The sequence below is a fragment of the Amblyomma maculatum genome, chromosome 2 (genome assembly GCF_055883805.1).
Source record: "Amblyomma maculatum isolate TAMU_Amacu chromosome 2, ASM5588380v1, whole genome shotgun sequence".
NCBI lineage: Eukaryota > Metazoa > Arthropoda > Arachnida > Ixodida > Ixodidae > Amblyomma > Amblyomma maculatum.
In genome coordinates this window covers 126,268,581-126,291,419 of record NC_139345.1, presented here as the reverse complement: position 1 = coordinate 126,291,419, position 22,839 = coordinate 126,268,581, and the positions used below count along the sequence as shown (strand labels likewise).

Here is a 22,839-nt window from a genome sequence, read left to right as displayed (position 1 = left end):
GTTTATTTGTAGTCGACGTTTCGGCAGGAGCCCTGCCTTTATCAAGACTTGAGAAAGGCAGGGCTCCTGCCGAAACGTCGACTACAAATATACTTGGAAACAGTATGAAGCAACTTTTCACTTGTATATATATATATATATATATATATATATATATATATATATATATATATATATATATATATATATATATATATATATATATATATATATATATATATATATATAGTACTTATGAGCATCATGCCTTGAACCCTATGCGTTCGCGAGCGCAGAACAAGTCTCCATAGCGCCCATACGAACGCAAATTTAAGCACCACCCTTCGACACTTCGGATACCCATTTTCATGTCTTGGCGTTATTGCAATTGCATCACCTAAAGGCTATTCAATAGCTGGGCTGGCACGAGTAGTCTCGTGTGTGTCAACATACACAAGGAATGTCTTTCAGGATCACTAGTTGAGCTCAGCAGGTCGCAACCCTGCCGAAATTCTCAGAGGAAAATTTTTATTTGTCCAGCATTTATATATATTATATTACCTCAGATGCACATAATCTGGCTGGCCTATCCAAAGCTCCGACTTGAATGGACATTGAGCACTATCTATTTAACAAATATCCCAGTATAAATAAAGAAAAAAAGAAGCTGCTGGAATCGCCTGTTTGTGTGATGTTAATAAATGTTAAATGGTTGTCCCTCTTTGAAACTAACGTAATAAAGTAACGCAGGGTAACAGTGTAACACAGAGTGAATGTAAGGCAGATGACTTCAATAGAAAGCAAACGTACCAGGTAGCGCCCGAAAGCAAAACCGGGATGATGAGATACGGAGGTGACGCGACCACTATGGTACATGGCAGATGCCATAAGAGGAGCATGAGAGGGGTCTTTGCCCTTAATGGACGTTATTATCGTAGTTGCCATGAGGGCGTTATAATGAGTACCTTATAAGCAAGGTAAATGATTGTTTTGCTTCGAACCGTTGTTCTCACAGATAATGGACGATCAAGGGTCGGTGGTTGGACATGCTGACCAGGTGACCGGGAATGCATCCACCGCTTTCAACGAGAGCAGCAGTGTCGAAGCTGTGGAGCCGCCAGCCGTTCTGGTGTTCTCGGAAGCTTCTGGGGAGGGCGTCGGTAGCGGTAACTGGTCTTCGACCTTCACCTCATTCCCAGCGTACAATGCCACCACCAGCATCGCGCCAACAGCCTCGGCCGCCGAGATACAGTGCTATCTATCCGATGCCAACAGATCCACAGGTAAGCTCCCAATTGAGCCCATGCTATCCTCTCGAACGTTTGTCACACTGGGCACGCCCCGAAGTTCCTCTTTACTACACCTAAATTATGTACGGCCTGGCAACGCTTTCACAGTGTTAGGGGGCTCGATTCCTGCACCTAACAATGCGGAACCAAATCTACCCCGCAGAGACTGCTTCTGGATGGAGGCGAAAAGCAAGGCGCTCGTGTGCTGTGAGATATCAATGCACGTTAAAAGGCCACTGGGTGATTGAAATTTCCTGCGCTCTGCTCAACGGCGTCTCTCATGCTCTGCGTCACTTTAGGACAATAAACTATAAACCAACCAACCAACCAACATAAAAAATGCACCAGTGATAGCTGTATAATTTACGCGTATGGCTTGTTGACCGTTTACTTTAATGTGATGGTGATAATAGATATTTTTTGAAACACACTACCAACGGAGTTAAATATTACAGCGGGTAAGCTTGCTTTTTGTGGCTAAACTAGTCAATGCAATATCCGATAGCCACCAAAAAGATCCCGAGAGATGTGGCTAACGTAATTAGGGAACGGTCCGGAAAAATACTATCATTCATGGCTCATTGTGGCTCTATCACGGTGGGTGTGAAGTTCTAGATAGGCCAATAAAAAATACTGTATAATAAAATTAGAATGCATGATTGTACTCGGTAGTTAAAAATTTTCACTGCTGTAAAACCTGCTTTGAAAAAATGAAGTCTTCCCGCTCTCCGACCCGCCGAGAGGAGTTGACGCAGCGATCGTCATAGTCTCGAATTTCCGCATGCCAGTTCTTCCGAGATATAAAGATACGCGCTGAATCCATGGTTCAATGGTGGGCGCACTATTGGGAGCAAAATCACAATGAGGTAATGGTAAGGTCTCATGTAGACTGCAGTAAAAATATGTAAAATCACAGAAGTCGGACAGTTCATGCTAATTTCCCCCTTTTTTTATATCCCCTATTTTGCAGCACTTACAACTCAGCGGCCGCCGCACTCTTGCGCATAGTAAGCGCATACGCTTACTTGGCTCACAACGCCATTGAGAGCACTGAAATATGAAAGCGTATAGGTCCCATCACGTCATGTTATTTTCATATTTCCCGCGCTTTATTAATTGCTTTAGAAAAATGGACCAGTCATGATGTGAATCGGTAGAAAACGTTTCAGGTTTAGTTTGTTTATTTTTGGTACAGTGAGCAGTGGGCCCCGAAAAAACAAGCCGCAGCTTTACAAGCTCCCGAGGCCCACAATATCCAGCAACAGTGGCGCTATGGGTGACATGAAAATAAGCAAGACACAAACACCTAAGGAATAATTCACAAGCTATGGAAGAACAGCGGAAACACAAAGTAAGCGCATGATCAGACATAGAGGACAAGTAGTTTACAAAATTCAAAGCATGCACTGGAAGTATAAAGCATTCTTTATACAGAGATTATAGTATACTTAATTTTATTGTAGCAAACGCATTGACAACTCAAGAAAAGAACAATTTTAAGCATAAATAAATGAAGAAAACACGATATTTGCGTACTGACGGGTTGCACTAAGCATTCAACGAGGTTACATATTGCTACAAGGAAGTATTTGTCGAGACTTGCGCTGCAATGGGGGGAACTCGGTGCATAGACTTCAAGGGCCGTCGAGCGTCCACACTGTCTGGATCGTCGTCTTCTATACTAGCCCTTTATCGTTCATGCGTTCCTCGGTCGTCGTCGTCGTCGTCGTCTGCGGGCACACTGCTTCGTAGGTCACGCGTTCCCGGGTAACACTATCCCCATCGGCAAAAGGCAAGGTCCCGGTGCGTGTTAGGTGTTCGGTGTGGAGTGGGAGCAATATGGCTTGAGGCAGGCTATATGTTCTATTTCGGCGGTAGGTGTAGTGGACAGTGACTTTGGCCGGAGCCGTATAATTTCATATGTTACGTCGGTTACTGAGCGTAATACACGATAAAGACCTGTGTCGTGCGGCGGGTTTCTCGCACAACCCTGCATGGCGGGACGGGAACCAGAATAATACCAGCGATCGCCGTAGCGGCATTTTTGAGCTTCTTGGGAGGCAGAGAGCTTGTGACGAGCAATCTGCCGGGCGGTATCGGTTTGGGCGATGGAATTGCGGTCGTGAATACTGACGAGGTCAATTGTAAGAAACAATGTGTCGAAGGGGTCTCTTCAAAAGAGAAGAGTACCCTGCAGTATAATGGTGCGACGAGTTATATGCGACTGTGAGAAATGGCAGAATAATGTCCCAGTCGAGATGACCGTCGGATGCATACATGGCGAGCATGTCGGTTAGTGTGCGGTAAGACGCTCCGTAAGGCCGTTCGTCCGAGGGTGATAGGGCGTGGTGAATTTGTGACGAACGGAGCATGAACAAAGTATTTCGGCAAAAACTAGGGAAAGAAAGCAGAGGGCCACCGTCGGTAAGTAGTTGACGGAGAGTACCATGGTGAATTATGGCGTCGTGCACAAGAAAGTCAGCAACGTCAGTTGCCCAGCTGGTTGGAATGGAGCGAGTAATCACCTACCGCGTAGCAAAAATGGTGACCACCGGGATCAATTTGTTTCCTGAGGAATACTACGGAAAGGGCCCTGAGAGGTCGAGGCCAACACGCTGAGCAGCTCCGTCAGGATGGCAAACGGTTGCAGGTGTCCAGAAAGCAGAACAGGGGGTTTCTTCCGGCTTTGACGGAGGTTGCAAGCGGCTACATAACGCTGGACGGAGCGATAGAGGCCATGCGAGAAGAAACGCCGTCGCAAGCAACGAGATTAACCAAATGCAAGCGCATCCCGCAGTTCTAGGTGGAAGCGAATCTCTCGACTCTCTTCTCGTCGTGTCAATACAGCACGGCAAGAGGACATCGCTCTGTCCGCAACTTATCTCCAAGTGTCCGCCTCTGCGCGTGTTCCGACAGCTTCGAACGAGACGTCTTCGGAAAGCTCTTCTTTCTGCTCTGTTTTCTCTTTGCCACTGTGTATTTTTCTTCTTGCTCTCAATTACTGTGGACAGGCCGAGCTTGTCTTGCAACCACCAACACTATCCCGGCACTCAAGGCCACGCGGATCGAAGGGAAAACTTGGTCGGGGTAGTAGCTGCAGGGCTCACTCTCTTCTGGCCTCGCAGAGTCTGCTCTGATCTCAGATTCGCAACTTTTCTCCCGACGTTTGGTAGTAGCTTCTTGTTTATTTTCTTGCGTACACCTAATCAAGGACACGGCGCATCGCGGGATTAGAAGAGACGCTGTGAAGGATAAGGCGGCGATGAGTCTGAGCCTGGAACCCTTCTGAAGAACGGGTGCCACAACGTCATAGTGCCGCTTCGTTGATAGAGGTTAAAAAAAAAGAAAACGTGCAGACGTATTGAGAAAAAAAAGCGAGCGATAAAAGATTGTGCTCAAAGTTTGTTATGTATCATACTGGCTTCATATACAGCGCTGGGGTCAAATTATATGAAAAGTTTCCTGGGGGAAACATAACCTATAGGCTGTAGTTGCGTCGTCCAAAGTGAGTGCCACTAATACAAATTACAACGGCGAGTGCTTTACTTGAAGTGATCGGAAAGACTCTTTCTTTCGCTCGCTTTTCTTACCAATAAACAATTAATAAGAGCTGTTAAACCTTTTTTACTTAAAGATTATTTCAACGGTGCTTCCAGATGGTTTCCCTCCGTATGTCCTAGACACTCCGTAGATGAGCCTTCTAGAAAAAGAGGCCTCATTGTATTGAAAAAAAAAAAATATATCTTTATTTTGACTCTTCAGGAGTTAGAAAATAATGCGAAGAAGCCGCGATTGGTTTCGCCATTGGGCTCGTTATGAATAGAATCGTGCCTCTTGGGAGTATAAGATTGTGTGAACTAATGTAGCAAACCTTCTCGCAAAGTTTTAGAGTCTATGTGCTTTTTAGTAGGTTGGTGACCTATTTGTCATGTTAACACAGTACACATTTTCCCGTGTCTTATTTTAAAAACATAATATAAAGAGATAAACTGGTCAAAGTGTGCGGCTAAGCCAATTACTGAGCACTGCACCATTTTATGCAAGTTTGGACATATTTTTCCCGCATAATGTCCACTGATGCTGGGAACACTTGGCGCAGCATGTATAGCTTGCCTACCGGCGTACCTAAACCTTAGAAGGTGGACACCGAATAAAGCCTGTTGAGGTCACTAATTCTGTCAAGTGTATTCGTATATCAACAGATCACATCTTAAATTTTTCGTATCATTGGTGAAAATAAAAAAGTAGCAAAAATCGCATTCATATCATAAATGTTTGAAGGTCCTTATTGAAGGATGGGATAAAAAAATCAGCGTTGCGCTGTCCATTTCTCTCTTAACAATTACTCTCTGTTTTAGGAACTGGTACGTTTTTTTTTTTTGTGTGTGTAGCATAGCACTTTATCGGTGAATGTCACTTAGGGCAACAGTTTTCGGTGTGGGAATGCTTTGAAAAATGAGGAAGCGCAACCATATTTTGTATTCTTTTATTGTGTATTTTTCAGAGTGGTAGCAAATTATGTGAAATTGATGCTGAACACAAAGCTACTCACCTTTTCAAAGATATTTAGATAGTTCTGTTAGTTCCCCTTTTGCGGCGCAGTGCGTTGGTACCGGTGCCATCTTCGTGCAGCCCTCTCCCATCAGAAATGTGCCCAATTCCAAAGGGTAGTGAAGCTAGCTAGCACAGGAGCAAGCTGGCAGAATGCAACTAAAATAAAAACGCTACTTTGAGGACGGCCCAAAAATGAGAAAGAACACAAAATTTATCATTTGTAATATAATTTGAAACAGACCAGACGTCTACGTCACAACTAATTATGTGTACATACAATTGAGTCACTTCACCTTGTCCACTTCCTCCTCCCTTTAGAGTGGCAGTTTCCTTGTCGCCTTCGATTGTCGCAACTCGGGCAATATAACCTCAGTTTTCAGCGCCCATGGCAGATGGTTTCTTCGCTACAGCGTTGTCAGCTTTGAGTTACTAACCTGCTTATTTAGACAAGGCTGTTGGCCAAAGAAGTGAAGCTAACATATAAAATAAACAAATCCCTATTGCGAATCAATCGTAAAGTTGCAAACGATAACTGAATGCGAAATCTGCCATAAACGAAAAATGACACCCACCGCCTTCACTGAATCCCCCTGATAAATTTTAGCATAGCGTGTGACCGCCAGTAACAAATAACACGATATTTTGTTTCACTTCATGTATTTTGTGAACTATTGCTGATTGGACAAAATATTTAGACTATTGGGGGGAGGGGGGTGCGGGTGCGTACAGAGCAAACGACTCAGGGCACAAACTGCTAAGTACTGCGACCATATTCCTAGACCCCTTTAGCAGACCGTGTTGCGTATTGCCGTGTGCGTTACTGGAGTTGTGGGATCCTTCCCACCGGCAGTGCGCACGCGCCCTTAGGGCAGCGGCCGCTTGCCCTCAGGGCGCCAGGTGGCGCTAGTTGCTCATCAGTTTAGCGCATGCCCAACGTGTCAGAATCAATCAGTGCGGGAGCACTGACGGTGGTAGGGATTACTTAACTCCAGTAACGCATACAGTAACAAGCAACCCGAACTGCTAAAAGTGTCTACTGAAACAATAATGCATTAGAAATTTAAATTACCTCATTGAACACTACTGCTATACTTTTTGTTCTGTATTGTCACGTAGTGGTGACGAAATCGACGACGCAAATGAAGGGTCGATGATTGCACTAAAGAAACTCTTTATTTGGGCTGACTTGCGCCCGCAAAAGAACTAAGCAACTCGGCGGCGGCCATAGAAACAAACGTGCTCGTCGATCGTCAAACAAGGAACCCCATCACACTCGGCAACGCTCAATTTAAAGGCTGCACAGAATAATCTAGATAACGTCGTAAACAGCTACCAGCACGGGCTGGAACGTTGCGGAAAGACACCCAAGTGGCCGGAACCTTCGAGACAGATCTCGGTGCATCTTGAGCTACAACAAAACTGATAATGGTGTGACTCGCGACATCGAGCATTAACAAACAAAGATTACGGAACTGATACGCGGTCCAGAATCAGAGTGATAAGCCTGTATGCCGGCGGCTGTTAAAAAACAACAAATACTGTTTTGAAGGCTTCGCGGCATTACTCCCCCCTTAAAAAAACATCGCCTCGATGTTCCAGAACAAAGAAACTTAAACATAAACGCTGGAAAGTTTAAACACCACAGATTCTTTAACGCGCGTAATATGGCTTCAGTCGCACAACATGTACAATTTCTGGGCGTGCGCGTCGCCTTTGTGATGCTGACGTTCCGTCGGGAATGACTTCATAGTCCAGTGGTCCGACGCGGCGAAGTATTTTGTATGGTCCAAAGTATCGAGGCAACAACTTTTCACTTAATCCGAGACGGCGAATTGGTGTCCAAACCCACACTTGGTCTCCTGGATTGTACTCTGCGTGGCGTCGTCGTAAATTGTATCGTCTGCTGTCGGTGCGCTGTTGGCCCTGAATACGCAGCCGTGCGAGTCGTCGAGCTTCCTCTGCACGCTGCAGGTAGGCGGCGACGTCAAGGTTGTCCTCGTTGGTTACGTGCGGCAGCATTGCGTCGAGCGTCGTCGTGGGCTCCCTGCCGTACACAAGCTTAAACGGGGTCGCTCTGGTCGTCTCCTGGACTGCCGTGTTATAAGCGAAGATCACGTACGGCAAGATGGCGTCCCAGGTCTTGTGTTCAGCGTCGACGTACATAGCGATCATGTCCGCGATCGTTTTGTTCAGGCGCTCCGTAAGGCCATTGGTCTGGGGATGGTACGCAGTTGTTCGTCGATGGCTTGTGTGACTGTATTCCAGGATGGCTTGCGTCAACTCTGCCGTAAACGCCGTTCCCCTGTCCGTGATGAGCACTTCTGGGGCGCCATGTCGCAAGAGAATTTGTTCGACAAAAAATTTGGCGACTTCTGCCGCGGTACCATTTGGTAGTGCTCTTGCTTCGGCGTAACGGGAAAGGTAGTCAGTGGCCACGATGATTCACTTGTTACCCATAGACGAAGATGGAAAGGGGCCGAGGAGATCCATCCCAATTTGTTGAAAGGGCAGGATTGGGGGCGGAATCGGGTTTAGTAGTCCCGCTTGTCTGATCGGCGGCGTCTTGCGTCGTTGGCACTCACGACACGTCTTCACGTAGTGGGAAACTTCGGCAGGCAGTCGCGGCAAGTAATACTTCTCCTGGATTCGACGCAACGTGCGCGCAAATCCGAGGTGGCCTGCTGTGGGCTCATCATGCAACGCCTGCAGAATTTCTTGCCGAAGGGTTTTAGGCACTACGAGAAGCTGCGCGGTCTTGGTGGGTGCAAAGTTCTTAACGAGGAGGCCATTGCTTAACGTGAAGGATGATAAATGTCGCCTGAACACACCAGGAGGGGAAGCGGTCTTTCCTTCCAAGTAATCGGCTAGCGCTTTCAGCTCAGGGTCTGATCGCTGTTGTTCTGCGAAACTGCTGGCGCTTACCGGTCCCAAAAAGGTGTCGTCGTCATCGTGCTTCAGGGGAGAATCGACGGGAGCGCGGGATAAGCAGTCTGCATCGGAATGCTTCCTGCCCGACTTATAGACTACAGTCATGTCAAATTCTTGAAGTCGTAGGCTCCATCTGGCAAGGCGGCCGGAAGGATCTTTCAAATTAGTAAGCCAGCAGAGCGCGTGATGGTCGCTTACCACCTTGAATGGTCGGCCGTATAGGTATGCACGAAACTTAGAAGTAGCCCAGATGATCGCAAGGCACTCCTTCTCGGTCGTCGAGTAATTGACTTCGGCTTTTGTGAGAGACGTGCTAGCGTAGGCGATTACTTTTTCCTGTCCGGCAGTCTTCTGTACGAGAATGGCTCCTAGGCCTACACTGCTCGCGTCGGTGTGAATTTCGGTCTCGGCGTTTTCATCAAAGTGGCGAAGTACAGGAGGGCATTGCAGGCGGCGCTTAAGTTCGTCGAAGGCTTCTCCTTGCGGCGCTTCCCATTTAAAAGGTACGTCAGCCTTTGTAAGCTGCGTCAACGGTTCGGCGATCCGCGAAAAGTTTCTGACAAATCGTCGATAATAAGCGCACAGCCCAGGGAATCGGCGCACAGCTTTCTTGTCGGCAGGCGGTGGGAATTGTGCGATTGCAGCTGTTTTCTCCGGGTCTGGGCGAATACCAGCCTTGCTAACGATGTGACCTAGGAATCGGAGTTCTTCATAGGCGAAGTGACACTGCTCTGCTTTTAGCGTTAGCCCCGATGACTTGATGGCTTCCAGCACTGTCTGTAGTCGTTTTAGGTGGCCTTCAAAGTTTGACGAGAAGACAACAACGTCGTCCAAATATACCAAACAAATTTGCCACTTCAAGCCTGCCAGGACTGTGTCCATTACTCGTTGCAACGTGGCTGGTGCGGAGCAGAGGCCAAATGGCATCACCTTAAATTCATAAAGGCCGTCCGGTGTGATGAATGCGGTCTTCTCGCGATCTCTTTCGTCGACCTCAATTTGCCAATATCCGCTCTTCAGGTCAATCGATGAGAAGTACCTTGCATTGCAGAGCCGGTCGAGAGTGTCGTCGATGCGGGGAAGCGGGTAGACATCCTTCTTCGTTATGCTATTCAAGCGGTGGTAATCAACACAGAAGCGAAGTGTGCTGTCTTTCTTTTTGACCGAAACGACTGGTGCCGCCCAGGGGCTCTTCGATGGCTTGATTACGTCATCACGCAGCATTTCCTCAACTTGATCGCGAATGGCCTGGCGTTCTCGCGGCGATACACGATAAGGGCTCTGGCACAGAGGTCGGGCGTGTTTGTCCGTTATTATGCGATGCTTGGCCAGTGGTGTTTGTCGTACCTTCGATGACGATGAGAAGCACTCCCCGTAGCTTCGAAGCAGACTGAGCATCTGGTCTTTCCTGTTGTGGGTCAATGCTGGGTTGATGTCAACAGTTGGCTGACGGAATAGGTCCGATGCGTCTTCCAGCGTTTGGTCGTGGAGGGTGAATACATCTTTGAGGTCCGCTAATTCGTCGAGAAAGGCGATCGTCGTGCCCTTGTTGAGATGCCGATATTCTTCGGTGAAGTTTGTTACCAGAACCTGAGCTTGACCTATCCGGAATTTCGTGATGCCTCTTGCGATGCCGACACCTCGTTCTAAGAGCAATTGGATATTTCCTTCGACGATGCCTTCAGCGGTTTCGATGTTGGCGCTACCTACGCAGACTGCGATACTTGATCGGGGCGGTACGTTCAATTCTTCGTCGAGGACGTTTAGAGGGATGTGTTGCATCGACGTCGTCGTAGCAGTAATGGCTTTGTCTGCCGAGAGCTTGATGAGCTTGGATCGCAGGTCGATGATAGCCCTATGTTCATTTAGGAAGTCCATGCCTAAAATCACGTCGCGGGAGCACTGCTGCAAGACCACAAAGCTTGTGGGGTAAGTACGCCCATTTACGGTTATTCTTGCAGTACATCGTCCCGATGGGGTAATCAGGTTGCCACCTACGGTGCGAATGAGCGGGCCATCCCAAGCGGTTGTAACTTTCCTGAGATAGGAGGCTAACGGTCCACTGATGACTGAATAGTCAGCTCCGGTGTCTACAAGGGCAGTGACTCTGCGACCGTCGACATCAACTTCAAGGTCACTTGTTCGCGTCCTCGCATTGCACGTGGGCCTTAGTGTCCGATCTCGGCTCCGTCGTTTGTTCAGGTCATGGCCGGGGCATACCGTTGTTACTTCGCTGGGCGGCGGTGTCTGCTTGCACTCTGGTCGTGTTGTCGATGTCGTCGTGTGGAGCGGCGATGAAATGGTTGCGTCGTCGTTAGTGGTCGTCGGCGGCGGATGATCTTCGTCTTTTCGCCGTTGAGCAACCTCACCTCCAAAGGTTGCTGCCTTTAGTTTCCCCTACGGGGGCTTGGGGACCTTCCGCGCACACTATCATCATAGTTACGTCCTGGCGACGCAAAGCGGGCCCTGTACGGCGATGGAGACCTGAATCGACGGCTTGGTGGCGCAATCTCACCGCTACGCAGATAGTTGTCGATTTCTTGCGGTCGTTCACCTGGGCGTGGTCGTGGAGCGTCGACTGCAAATCCGCGGAGACCGATTCGTCGGTACGGGCAGTGCCGCAGAATGTGGCCGGCCTCACCGCAGTGGAAGCATAATGGCCGGTTGTTCGCTGTCCTCCATGCGTCGCACTTTCTGGGGCTTGTTGGTCGTTGGTAGGCTTGGCGGGCGGGATCCAAGGGGCGGTTTTCAGGAACAGGCCGGTAGCGGCGAGGGCTCGGAAAGTCATCACATCGGGGCGGAGGGCGACGTAATGCACCAGCGTATTTCATCGCTGTTGCCTCTTGTGCTGGAAAAGTCGCAGCCGTCGCTTCAGGAACGCCCAGCGCCTGCTGGACTTCTTCACGGACGACGTCCGCGAGCGTCACCACCTGGGGTTGTTGCGATGATGGCTGCATTCGGCGGAGCTCCTCTCGCACGATCTCCCGGATGAGTTCACGAAGGTTCTCTCCACTTGTAGATGCGCTGGGATAGTGGCTTGAGTAGTCTGGCTGAAGTGGCCGCTCATAGTGGAGCATCCGGGTGTACAACGTCTTCTCGATGGCAGACGCTTCCGTTTCAAATTCCGCCACTGCTTTTGGCGGATTTCGGACAAGATTTCCAAAAAGCGATTCTTTGACGCCTCGCATTGATCCTTCGCTTGAAGGATCAAAGGCAGCACCTCCACCAGATGTCACGTAGTGGTGACGAAATCGACGGCGCAAATGAAGGGTCGATTATTGCACTAAGGAAACTCTTTATTTGGGCTGACTTGCGCCCGCAAAAGAACTAAGCAACTCGGCGGCGGCGATAGAAACAAACGCGCTCGTCGAACAAAGAATGCCCGTCACACTCGTCAACGCTCAATTTAAAGGCTGCACAGAACAATCTAGATAACGTCGCAAACAGCTACCAGCACGGTCTGGAACATTGTGGAAAGACACCCGAGTGGCCAGAACCTTCGAGACAGATCTCGGTGCATCTTGTGCTACAACGAAACAGATAAAGGTGTGACTCCCGACCTCGAGCATTAACAAACAAAGATTACGAAACTGATACGCGGTCCAGAATCAGAGTGATAAGCCTGTATGCCGGCGGCTGTTAAAAAACAACAAATACTGTTTTGAAGGTTTCGCGGCAGTATTCAAAGCTCTACCGAGTACTTGGCCAGTCTGATAGCAAACCAGCAGAATATTGCATATATAAATTATCTTGAGAAGAATAAAGTAGGATTAAAAAAATAACATAATTTGGTCTTGTTAAGAGAAAAGTGAATTGTCATGCTAGCTGTTTGGTTTTACCTACTGTGTTCTCAAGCGAAAGAAACAAAATTAGTGAATGGCAATTCATTACCTAAACGTTTTGACTACAGTGGATTCACAATGCTCATTAATATATCTGCGAAAATGTCGGCACTTTAAAATTTCAGCGCCAGTGAACGCAACCTAACACGTCAGGATGACACCGGTGTGTTCTGAATTTATTTTGGAAGGTAGCAGTTGAAGTCTATGACATTCAGAAGAAAAGCGCGAAAATCTGCAGCTTAGCGTTAGATGTTGGACTGGGGTATTCCCGACAATTATGCAATGTCTTCGGGTTTGCATCGTATAAAAAGTAGCAGTACAGTGATTCATCACGGAGATCTTCACGTACGGTGATTCACACAGCCTTCTCAGGAAGCCATGGCGAGATATAAGTAATTAAACTATTTTTCTGGTACCTGCCTGGCACCCGCACAGTAAATATTTGAAACATTAAAAAGGTTAATCTTTAGTCATCTCTGAAATACATTCCGCGGTTCTTATGTACTGAATTTTTTTGAGGAGAACAATATGAAGAAAAGGAATGATAACATCTCGCTTTTATGTAGTTGCCAGTAAAACGTGTCTGCTCCTGCCACGGTTGGTTCGAAAACCACTGGCATCCAGAAACTGTTATTTGCTTTACGGATTTTTTTTAATTTACCCTGCCAAAGGTACCTCCTTCTACCGACAAAGATCGTTGAAACCGGCTAAGTCGTAAACAGTCGTGCTGGCTCACAAGTTCAGAAGGCATGGGAGCAGAGGAGTATTGAAGAAAAATTTACAAAGTGCGAAGTTTGGATAAGACATTGCGCAGATGCTCAGGAAACTGTTCGCAGATGACCTTATAGGCTATATCCACCAGCGTTATACATGAGTGCCTATATATACAGGACGCTGCAAAAATCCTCTTTGCTATCTCTGTAATATCGCTTCCTGTCCCATACACGACCACCTTTCTTCGAGCATTAAACTTCCAAATCTCACCCATGTATTGGAATTTCTACTGCTGTTACCTCTGCTACAAGCCCTGTGGCGTGCTAATCACGCTCATCTAATCCTTAAGGCATTCAGGTTCTTTGGGATATATGATCCTCTGGCTCATTTTAGAGAAGAATCCACTGACTATGTACTAATGAACCATAATGCAAACGGCTGCCTTATTGGGTTTCAGTATTGTGTCAGGGCAGAAGATTAATTTTCTGTACTTCGGCATTAGTTAAAAAAGCGCTGATAAGACGGTTAACAACTCCAGTTCAGGAAAAGCGAAAGAAACAAAATTAGTGAATTGCATTTCATTACCTAAACGTTTTGACTACAGTGATAAGGATTCACAACGCGTCCAATCGTCGTTAGGCATTGTAGAAAACTTCCCACTTGGGCTTAAATTGTAGGTGTCAATTGCCATATTATACCAAAGCGAAGCATATCAAAATATAGTCCAAGCACCTGCTTTTATAATTAATTGCGGAAGTGTAGCCCGGTGCACTTAGAGTATTAATTTCAGAACGGGTTTACAACTAGCAGCATGCTCAGCCGATTTCATTTCGCTCTCACATTCTTTTTTGTTCGTAGAGAGGTACGGGATTAGCAAATGAAAGAGATGCTGTGCCAAATAGCGAAATGAGTTTGTAAAGCTTCAGTGCGTGTGCAGATATCCTTGAGTAGTGAGTGTGAGGAAAGCCTCGTTTCACCGTTTTTACGTAGCGAGTTCACTTCATTAGGACGAAAGTCGTTTGTGGAATCAATACTTATTGCACTGAGGCCTATGCTGACTCTCTTTCAAGCTCTTGCAGCTGAAACGTCATCTCTGCTGATCGTTGTGCAAAGAATGTGGTGCGCAGAAAAATCGTCCAGTTTCTAGCCACTAGATGTTTTTCCATGGGGCCGAAACTGTATGAAAGTTAACCGGTTTGGATTGGTGTCTATTTTTCATAAATTTTTAGTAAAAGGGAAATAAGATGGCGCGCTGTCCCTACGGCGCTGACACACATCAGTTCGGAACTGATCGAATGATATAGTACCTCACTCAGTATCGCAATATATATTCAGTTACTGAGTCGTTCATATCAATGACTTCGCAAGAACAAAAGTGGCATCCACCCCAGTTTCAAAAAAATTGCGCGTGCGTGTGTTTGGTGTGGAGGGAGGGCAGTGGGTCTGAGTAGGTGATTCATAAAACCACGGTTGTTGCCAATCGATGGACCTGCACTGTTGTTCTTTTTTCGCTCCTTTGATTTGCGCAACTTGTGAAGTACTTAAGTCCTCCTGCTTTGAAGAACTCTGTTATTCAGCTTGTCACCAACACAGTCATGGCGTGGTATTGTAACATTTTTTTTCTTGCACGTTCGCCTGCATGCAGGATCTCAAATGTGAACGGGATTACTAACTGGCGTGTTAACTCATAACTACTGCAACACACCCATATGCTACCGCTACATTTTTGCGGGGGCTGTGTAATTCTGTCTGCCGTAGTTTCTTTAGAGGTTGGGCTCAAATTTCGCCAAACTTCAACACTCGAGAAACACACGTGACTCTTAAATACCTACATTTACTAAATGCGAGCTAATAAAATGTGGATATAACTCAGGCAACAACAACCGCAATCAAAAAAGGTGGTGCGGTGATGCAACACAGCTTCGGCGAATGCTCAAGAAAGCTGAAATTCTCGCAACCTCAAGTAAAAGCTCGCTTCTGAAAACATATCAACACCCACTGATAATTATCTTTTTATGCGTGTCATTTGTTTTAAATCTCGTTGATTATTTTGGGTTATTCTTGTGTACCCGTGTCGCGGAAATAAGATTCGTGTTGAAGCCGGCGCGACTTGGTTCTCCTACTCGGTTTACGAGAAAGAGGAGGGGTGAGAAGCGGTCCCGTCGGCGCCTGTCTCGAGTAGTGGCACCCCCGGGCGAGTCACAACACGGGCCAGGGCGGCGGCTGACCCGAGAGCTAATTAGTGGCGAAGCTGCTGCTGACCGCCGTCAGGCTGAGAATTAGTGGGGCCGCAAGCAACTCATTGCGGCCTCAGCCTCTAGGGCCTTGCTCTATCTCGCTAATCTGCGAACAAGCCATGGCTTTCTCGGTGGGTCTTCTTAAATGAGGCTCTTTCCAGCATTTTCAGCACGTTGCGGCTCCAGTCATTAATAAAGTGCATCTGTAGAGAGTAGGAGTGCTAGATAAAATTGTGAGGAAGAAATTCTGGCGACACGCAGTACGATGAGATGAACATACAACGCGCAACGCACTTTCATTCCTTATGCCCTCCACAGACACGAAGCGAACTATATCAAAAATACTATTAGTCAAATGGGAACTTCAGCATCATTTCATTTTCGCTACTCGACTGCGTTTGTTATGAAACGCTTGTTTCATGTACATCGCTGTCAAAAGCGTAGAGGCCAGAGGGTTTGCTTCTGGGCCATGTAGTAACGTTGACTTAGAATTAGTGGAGGTCCTTCCCGTTGTGCAGGGTAATACAAAAAATCTTCTTACCATCAAGAGATTCAAAACGCTGGATATGCATTACAGGCCAGACAACGAGCCTCAGAAGCTGACATCCTGGGCTCTGCTTTTTTGAAAAAGGCTCCACATAAGTGGGTTTATCGTCCCATTTAGCTGAAACCATCCTTTGTGCCTGAAAATGAATCCAAAAACTTCAAGCATTCAGGCTACAATATGTACGCTTTTGTGCAGGCTGTTGAGTTGATTGTTATGAACTGCAAGGATAAATTATTAAGAAATTTATACGGAAAATAAAAGTAGCCATTGCTTTCTTTTCTACCTAGCAAGGGCATATGGAGAACTGGACGAACGTTTTGCACCAGGTGAAACCGCCGGTGAGTGCAGGATATACAGCGACCGCAAAACTGCCGATAGCGCCAGCTTTATGGACATTTCTGCATATATAGAATGCTAGAAATTTCAGCGGAGAGTTCTTCTCCTGTGCATACTAAAAGCGCTTCCGTTCTTTTGCAGCAACGCATATTATGACTACCACTCATCTTTAATAAGCCTACTTACCATTACAAATGGACCGTTCAGAACAAATTGCTGCCACTCGAATTGATAATAGCTGCACATATAAATACGAAAGAGATAAAAAAAAAGACTGTACAGAATATTTGCGCGCGTTTTATTACTGAAATCACATGATTCTAATTTAAAACTGTTGCATATGTGGTTTCGCTGGCAAGGAGGAGTGGCTGCTTGAATCTTATATTTGTCATGAACCAAGTACACAAAATTAGATATATCTATTTTTGTTTGCATCTTAGTAATGGGTAGTTGCAGGAGCGTGTCGCACGGCTGGTTTTATTTTAGATATAGTATATATAGTCAATGTTTTCGGCAACGTGCAGTTCGTTTAATACGCGCAGAGTTCTCTCGTTCAAGCAAGAATTGTTAAACTACATTGAATACAATACTGCCAAACCTTTCCCATACCGAGGCATAAGGTCATGCAAATTGTCTAAGACTGAATGCTAATCAAGTGCAGTGATGTATTTGCCAATGGAATAACCTATCTCCCGGCCACTCCAGATCAACTTAGATATACCAACATATCAGAAATAAAGAACTGAGAAAGTATTCTTGTTTTTTTTTTCTCTCTTTAGCGGCGTTATTGTGACATAGCCGTATCTTATACCAGCATGATCAATACAGTTTGTGATAAGAGAGGCGCTGAACAAAAAATTACTAAGGGTGCGCGAATAAGGAAGAGTTTGAATGATAACTATACCGCACACTCATTCTCTCTACCAAATGAATCTGTGGATTTTTGCAATTATTCAATGTTAATCGAACAGGTTATAAACTTTTAAATTTTCCTCAAATACTTTACATCAGCCTGGAATAAGGTCCGCTGTAAAATGTTTCTTCGACGTTTGCTCGAAAACCAGGATGCACACCTACTCCGCCTGTGTGCGCGGTAAGGACTGCAGTGCCGCTACGCGGTCCATTTAGGTGGCAGCGTTGTACCTGACCTCAGAGAAATCAGGCTACGGAAAGATTAGGCAAGTCTATCATCCCTATTTTCATATCGATTCTCTGAGGACATGGCTCGTTCCTGCGATAGCGGATACATTGATGTACACGAGGTATTGACATTAAACAATATTTCACCCTTAAAGGGGTACCGCTTTCTCCAGGCTAACACTCTCTGAGTAGAGCAGCACTGTTTAACCGCAGAACGTCATTCGTTGTGTAAATGTCATTTGTTTGGCATCGAAAAACGGATGATGTGTTCAGTTTAGGCAGCAGCTCTTGGCAACTCTCACTGCGCTCAGTCAGTGAGAGTTTTTTAGGTCGCATTTCTCTCTTTCGGTTTTTCTTATACATACATTTTAAAGAACGCAGTTTAGGCAACTCGAAAACCTTGATTCTTAATCGCCGTGCCTTACCTCAGCGTTGCCGTTTTTTACGTAGGGTGTTAGAGCCTGGGGACAGCGTTACACCTTCAAGGGTGAGAAATTGTTTAGTGTGGCTGTAGTTCATTTTCTTCCGGCAGAAGAAATAAACATTTTCTGCGTGTTGAAATTAATTGCGATAGACTTCTCGTATTAAATGTTTATTATCGCACTCATTTCAGCACAAGTCGTTTACGTGTTTATCACTCTTCTCGTTATATTTGATTGCTCTGCCGGAAATGTATACCGGGTGTCGCAGCTAACTTGAACCAAGGGGTACAAAATAATATATTTGAGGTAGGTCAGTGAAACCAATTGCATTCAACTGCCAGCCTCCTTGGGCACTACAGGCAATTTTTTGTTTTTCAATTACTTAATTAGCTAATTATGTTAATTTATCTAATTTATTAAATATCTACTTTAGACCAAACTTGTAAATTGGAAAGTTGTAGAGCACCTTCAGAAACCCCCATTTCATGAACTGCGATAAAGAAAGTCTCACGTGTATCGTTTTTTCCGGGCTCAGAAGAAAGCCCGCGGAATACAAATAATACCACGTGACTAGTGCATTTGTGCGCCGCGATTGCGGTGCTCTCAGTCGTGGTTTGAGCGAACGAAATCAGCTGCGGCCGTGTCTTCTTGGCCCCGTTAAAGCGGCAGGCCGATATGCCTGCGATGGCTTCTTCGCCCGCGTCAGACAGCCGGCCCACGTGACGGTGCAGTAGCAGCAAGAGCGGCGAGCCCACACCACCGAGATTCTTCCCATCAGCGAACGTCACGACAAACGAATGAGCGATAAGGTATCAGCCACTGAATCTGCGCATACAGGCATGTGTAAAGGGGCGAGATGACATCATGTGACTCGACTAAAATTTGCGCTGCACCTTCATTTGCCGGTTTTTTATCGCCATCCGCCTGTCGTGATGTAGGCTGCTGCGGTGCGCAGGCCTGGCCAAAATCGCGGTGGCGACGGGCGAGCTCGAGCTCGCTCGAACCATCGCCAACATTTCTGCCTGCCGCTGCAACGGGACCATCGGGTCACAGCCGCAGCTTATGTCGTTCGCTCAAACCACGACTGAGAGCACCACAATCGCGGCGCACAAATGCGCTAGTCACGTGGTATTATTTGTATTTCGCGCGCTTTCTTCTGAGCCCGGAAAAAAAGATACACGTGAGACTTTCTTTATCGAAGTTAATGGAATGGGGGTTTCTGAAGGTGCTCTACACCTTTCCAATTCACATGTTTGGTCTAAAGTCGATATTTAAAAAATTAGAGAAATTAACATAGTTAGCTAATTAAGTAACTGCAAAACAAAAAATTGCCTGTAGTGCGCAAACAGGCTGGCAGTTGTATGCATTTGGTTTCACTGACCTACCTCAAATACATTATTTTGTAACCCTTGGTTCAAGTTAGCTGGGACACCCGGTATATGATGATGGGAGCTTTGTCATGTGGCATGAGGCTTTTCGCTCCCATTCATTCCTCACGCATGTATTGTATGAGTGGAAAGAAAAAAAAAAAAAGAAAGAAAGAAGGAAAGAATGAAAGAAAGAAAGAAAGAGAGAGAAAGGCGTGTTCGTTTGTTTGTTCGACGTGGCTCAACCGAGCGTGACAGAAGATATATTAGCAAATGTAGCGTATAAAACCACCAACATTCATTTCCTATTAAATAAGTACAGTCACCTTTCGACGCGCGTTGAGTTCAGTAGAGAAGATGCAATATTTATGTTCGATCCAAGAGCGGCAGTACACTTTTATATTCGTTCTGGTTTGTGCATATTCGTTCGCCGACAAATATGACTGGGTAGGCGAGTACCATAGCTCAAGTCAACGAGTGGTGAGTGCATGCAGTCGAGTGTAGCCGCTTGCCGGAGAAATTAGCGCTTCTGCCTCATACCGTTAAAGGCGGAGCCTAGGAACACTAATATTTTTCTTATAAACATATACCAGATACATTGGGCTATCTCGAGATATAAACGTGAATCTACGACCTAAATATCACTGCCCAATGTTTGTGTTTGTTTAAAATTAGCGGGTACTTGGTAAACAAACTGACATCTTGTATTTAAGACCACATTGCCAGAAACAGACGTAGTAATAACGACACAATGCAGAATTCATGTGTGTGCGGGGGAGAGGGGGTAAGGGGAAGCCTAATGCACTGTATTGCACCTCGCTTTGTAGTTCGCGTTTGGTACATTCTAAGAAAAAAAGGATTAAAATGGGTAGGGAGGTTATTCCTTTTGGAAACCAACTGGTCTGCCACAACCATTAATCCTTTTTGGGAACCAACTGCTAGGGGATGAGCACTAAGTCTACAAAGAACAAAATGTAGGAGAAGGAACGGTTGCTTCTTTCAGGTGCTCCCGAACGCAAGGAGACCACATGTTACTCTCTTAAGGATTAACTGTTGGTCCTCAGAAATGACCCTTGGGAGGGCAAATATTACTGCCCGAGATTAACTGTTGATCCATATGAGCAAAGTTCAAAGGGTTAACTGTTAAACTACTGTGACAAACCTTTTATCCACTCTCGCCAGCTGCAGACATGCTAGCTCTGATCAACTGTCCTTCGATCACCGCTGCATGAATATGTGTAAGAATGTAAAACCAGACAGTTCAACTGCAGTTTAAACTTTTTATTTATTTCAATTAGCATCTTGTCCAGTCGGCAGTGTAGATGAGAGTGGTACAGGACATCAATAAAAACGAAAGGGACGGAAGAACATGGGTACATTATATTGTTAGTTATGAAGTCAAATGGTCATTCACAATGCAGATATTACACAATCAAATACTAAAAGCAAACAAAACAAAAGTTACGATAGTAAGTAGCACATTGTTTGATGCCAGCAGCACAGGACAAGGCGGAATTAGGAAAATAAACAAACATCAATGACGCTCACGATGTAGAACACAGTCAGCATCCTCAATAAAACAAAAAAAAGCAGATATAAAGTTTCGCACAACTCGTAACGTTACCGCCGGTAAGCCAAAGTACACACTCTTACCTGCAAGACAAGTGGCTCAAATTATATATTGAGAATCAACTGTTGTTGCACAGTACACATAGCTTGCCTTTGAAGTCCTTAATATTGTAGGGAAGCACAAGTGTATCGAGCAGGCAGTTCCACTTTGATGCTGTTTCAGCTGTAAAGGAATATGAAATGCAGCTCGAAAATGAGGTATTCCCACTATAAAAAAAGCTATCGATGCATACTGCGACATATGCCAGTGGCGTGATAAGTGAATTTTTCAAGGTTGGAATATTGTGATACATTTCACAGAAAATACATATCCGGGAGATGTTCTTGCGTTGCGACAAAAGTGCTACTGACGCTGTGCCTTTCATGAGTGTCCCGATATAAACGACCATAGTCCCCGAGAATAAAACCTTATTAACATAGGCATTGCGTCATGCGCACAATTTATGTTGGCTGAAGGCCGCTGCAAAGAAACTCATTTGAAAACATCCACATTCTCTCTTCCAGAAGTTCGTGCCTACATCAATGCGCGAACGAATGCCAGAAAAAAAAAAAAGCTTTATGTAGCCATGTGGTTAACGCTACGAGTGCACGCCAGCCACTTCACAGTTACATGCCTCGCACATGTATGAGCGCCCACTTGAAGAAAATGCACGGCTCATAAGCTTGAACAACACAACAAGTGGCCATAGAAAGTTCTCATCAATTATAGTAAACATGCAGTATACCTACTGCTATCAGGTACGCATGGTTCGAGGCCGAAGTCGCTGCACCTCCATGACGCACCGAGTATCGATATCGTATTTCCAGTCCGCAAAAAACAAAAACAAATGGCGCGCCGACACAAAGAAGCGAACCTTCGACTGAATAAAGACGCCAAAATAGCCAAGAAGCAGCAGCTGCAACTTCTTCGCAAGCAAGGCAGCAGGGATGTGACTACTCCGACCGGCAGCAAGTCGATTGCAGCAATTGCATGGCGGCTTATGCCTGTGGTTGCTGTTTCGCTGGAAAAGGTCTTGCCCGATGGGCAAAATCGACAACTTTAGCCTCTGACCCCGCGACGAGATAGGCGGGAAGAGAAATGGGGGATAGGCCAGGGATCAAGTTAAAAGTTCGTCTTCCCGTCCCTCCTCTCATTACTCTTTTTCGAGGCAGGACTAAACATTAGCCCTCCAGACTTGCACACAGCACGCTTCTCGTCGCAGTTGCTCCTCTTGCAGAGTAAGAGCCGGATTTGTAGACCAAAGTGGACGAATTACTCCACCCTTTAGTATTTTTTTCTCAGAGTGTACATTGTACAGTAGAAAGCGGAACAGTCAGTACATTCCATATTCCAGCCGCGTGGGCTATATTTCGCGTTTATACAATTTTGTGTTTCTGTGCTCTGTTGGAAAGAAACAACATATTCCAGAAGCAAACACGAGGCGTTAGTACCTCATTTGTATACATGCTTAGAGGCTTCATGACCCGAGTATCGATATGATCACCCTAATAACTACAAGAAATTTGCTTCAACAAATAGAACCATATATGTACTTGATCACATGACCTATGTCCCGCCTGTTTTTGTGGCCTATTCGGAAAGCACTGAATGAGTTACTCCGGAAAGCGTCGACCACGGCATTAGCAACAAATGACGACGAGAGGTTTTCACTCAAGAGCGAAGCTAGCAGTCAAAAATTGGCATAAACGAATTTCTTATCTCATTTTCTGCGCTTAGATTGTAAAGACTGCTTTCGCGTCTTGTTTGGAGGCTGTAATGTAATACCTGCTGCATGTAATCGTCCAAATGGAGACAAATGGCATGTGAGGGTGACAGCCTCGGAGGTACCGCAAAGCGTGCTGGTGCGCTGTGCAT

The 22,839-nt window shown here is 45.9% G+C and overlaps 1 protein-coding gene across 1 annotated transcript in view; it reads left to right on the top strand.

Annotated features, from left to right (window-relative positions):
* The first annotated feature begins 997 nt into the window (after positions 1 to 997).
* LOC146199790 (diuretic hormone receptor-like) overlaps positions 998 to 22,839 on the top strand; it is a 138,728-nt gene continuing 116,886 nt past the window's right edge. The window contains exon 1 of the mRNA XM_084592811.1: positions 998 to 1,262. Within this exon, the coding sequence (XP_084448937.1) occupies positions 998 to 1,262 (265 nt within the window). The remainder of the gene's footprint in view (positions 1,263 to 22,839) is intronic.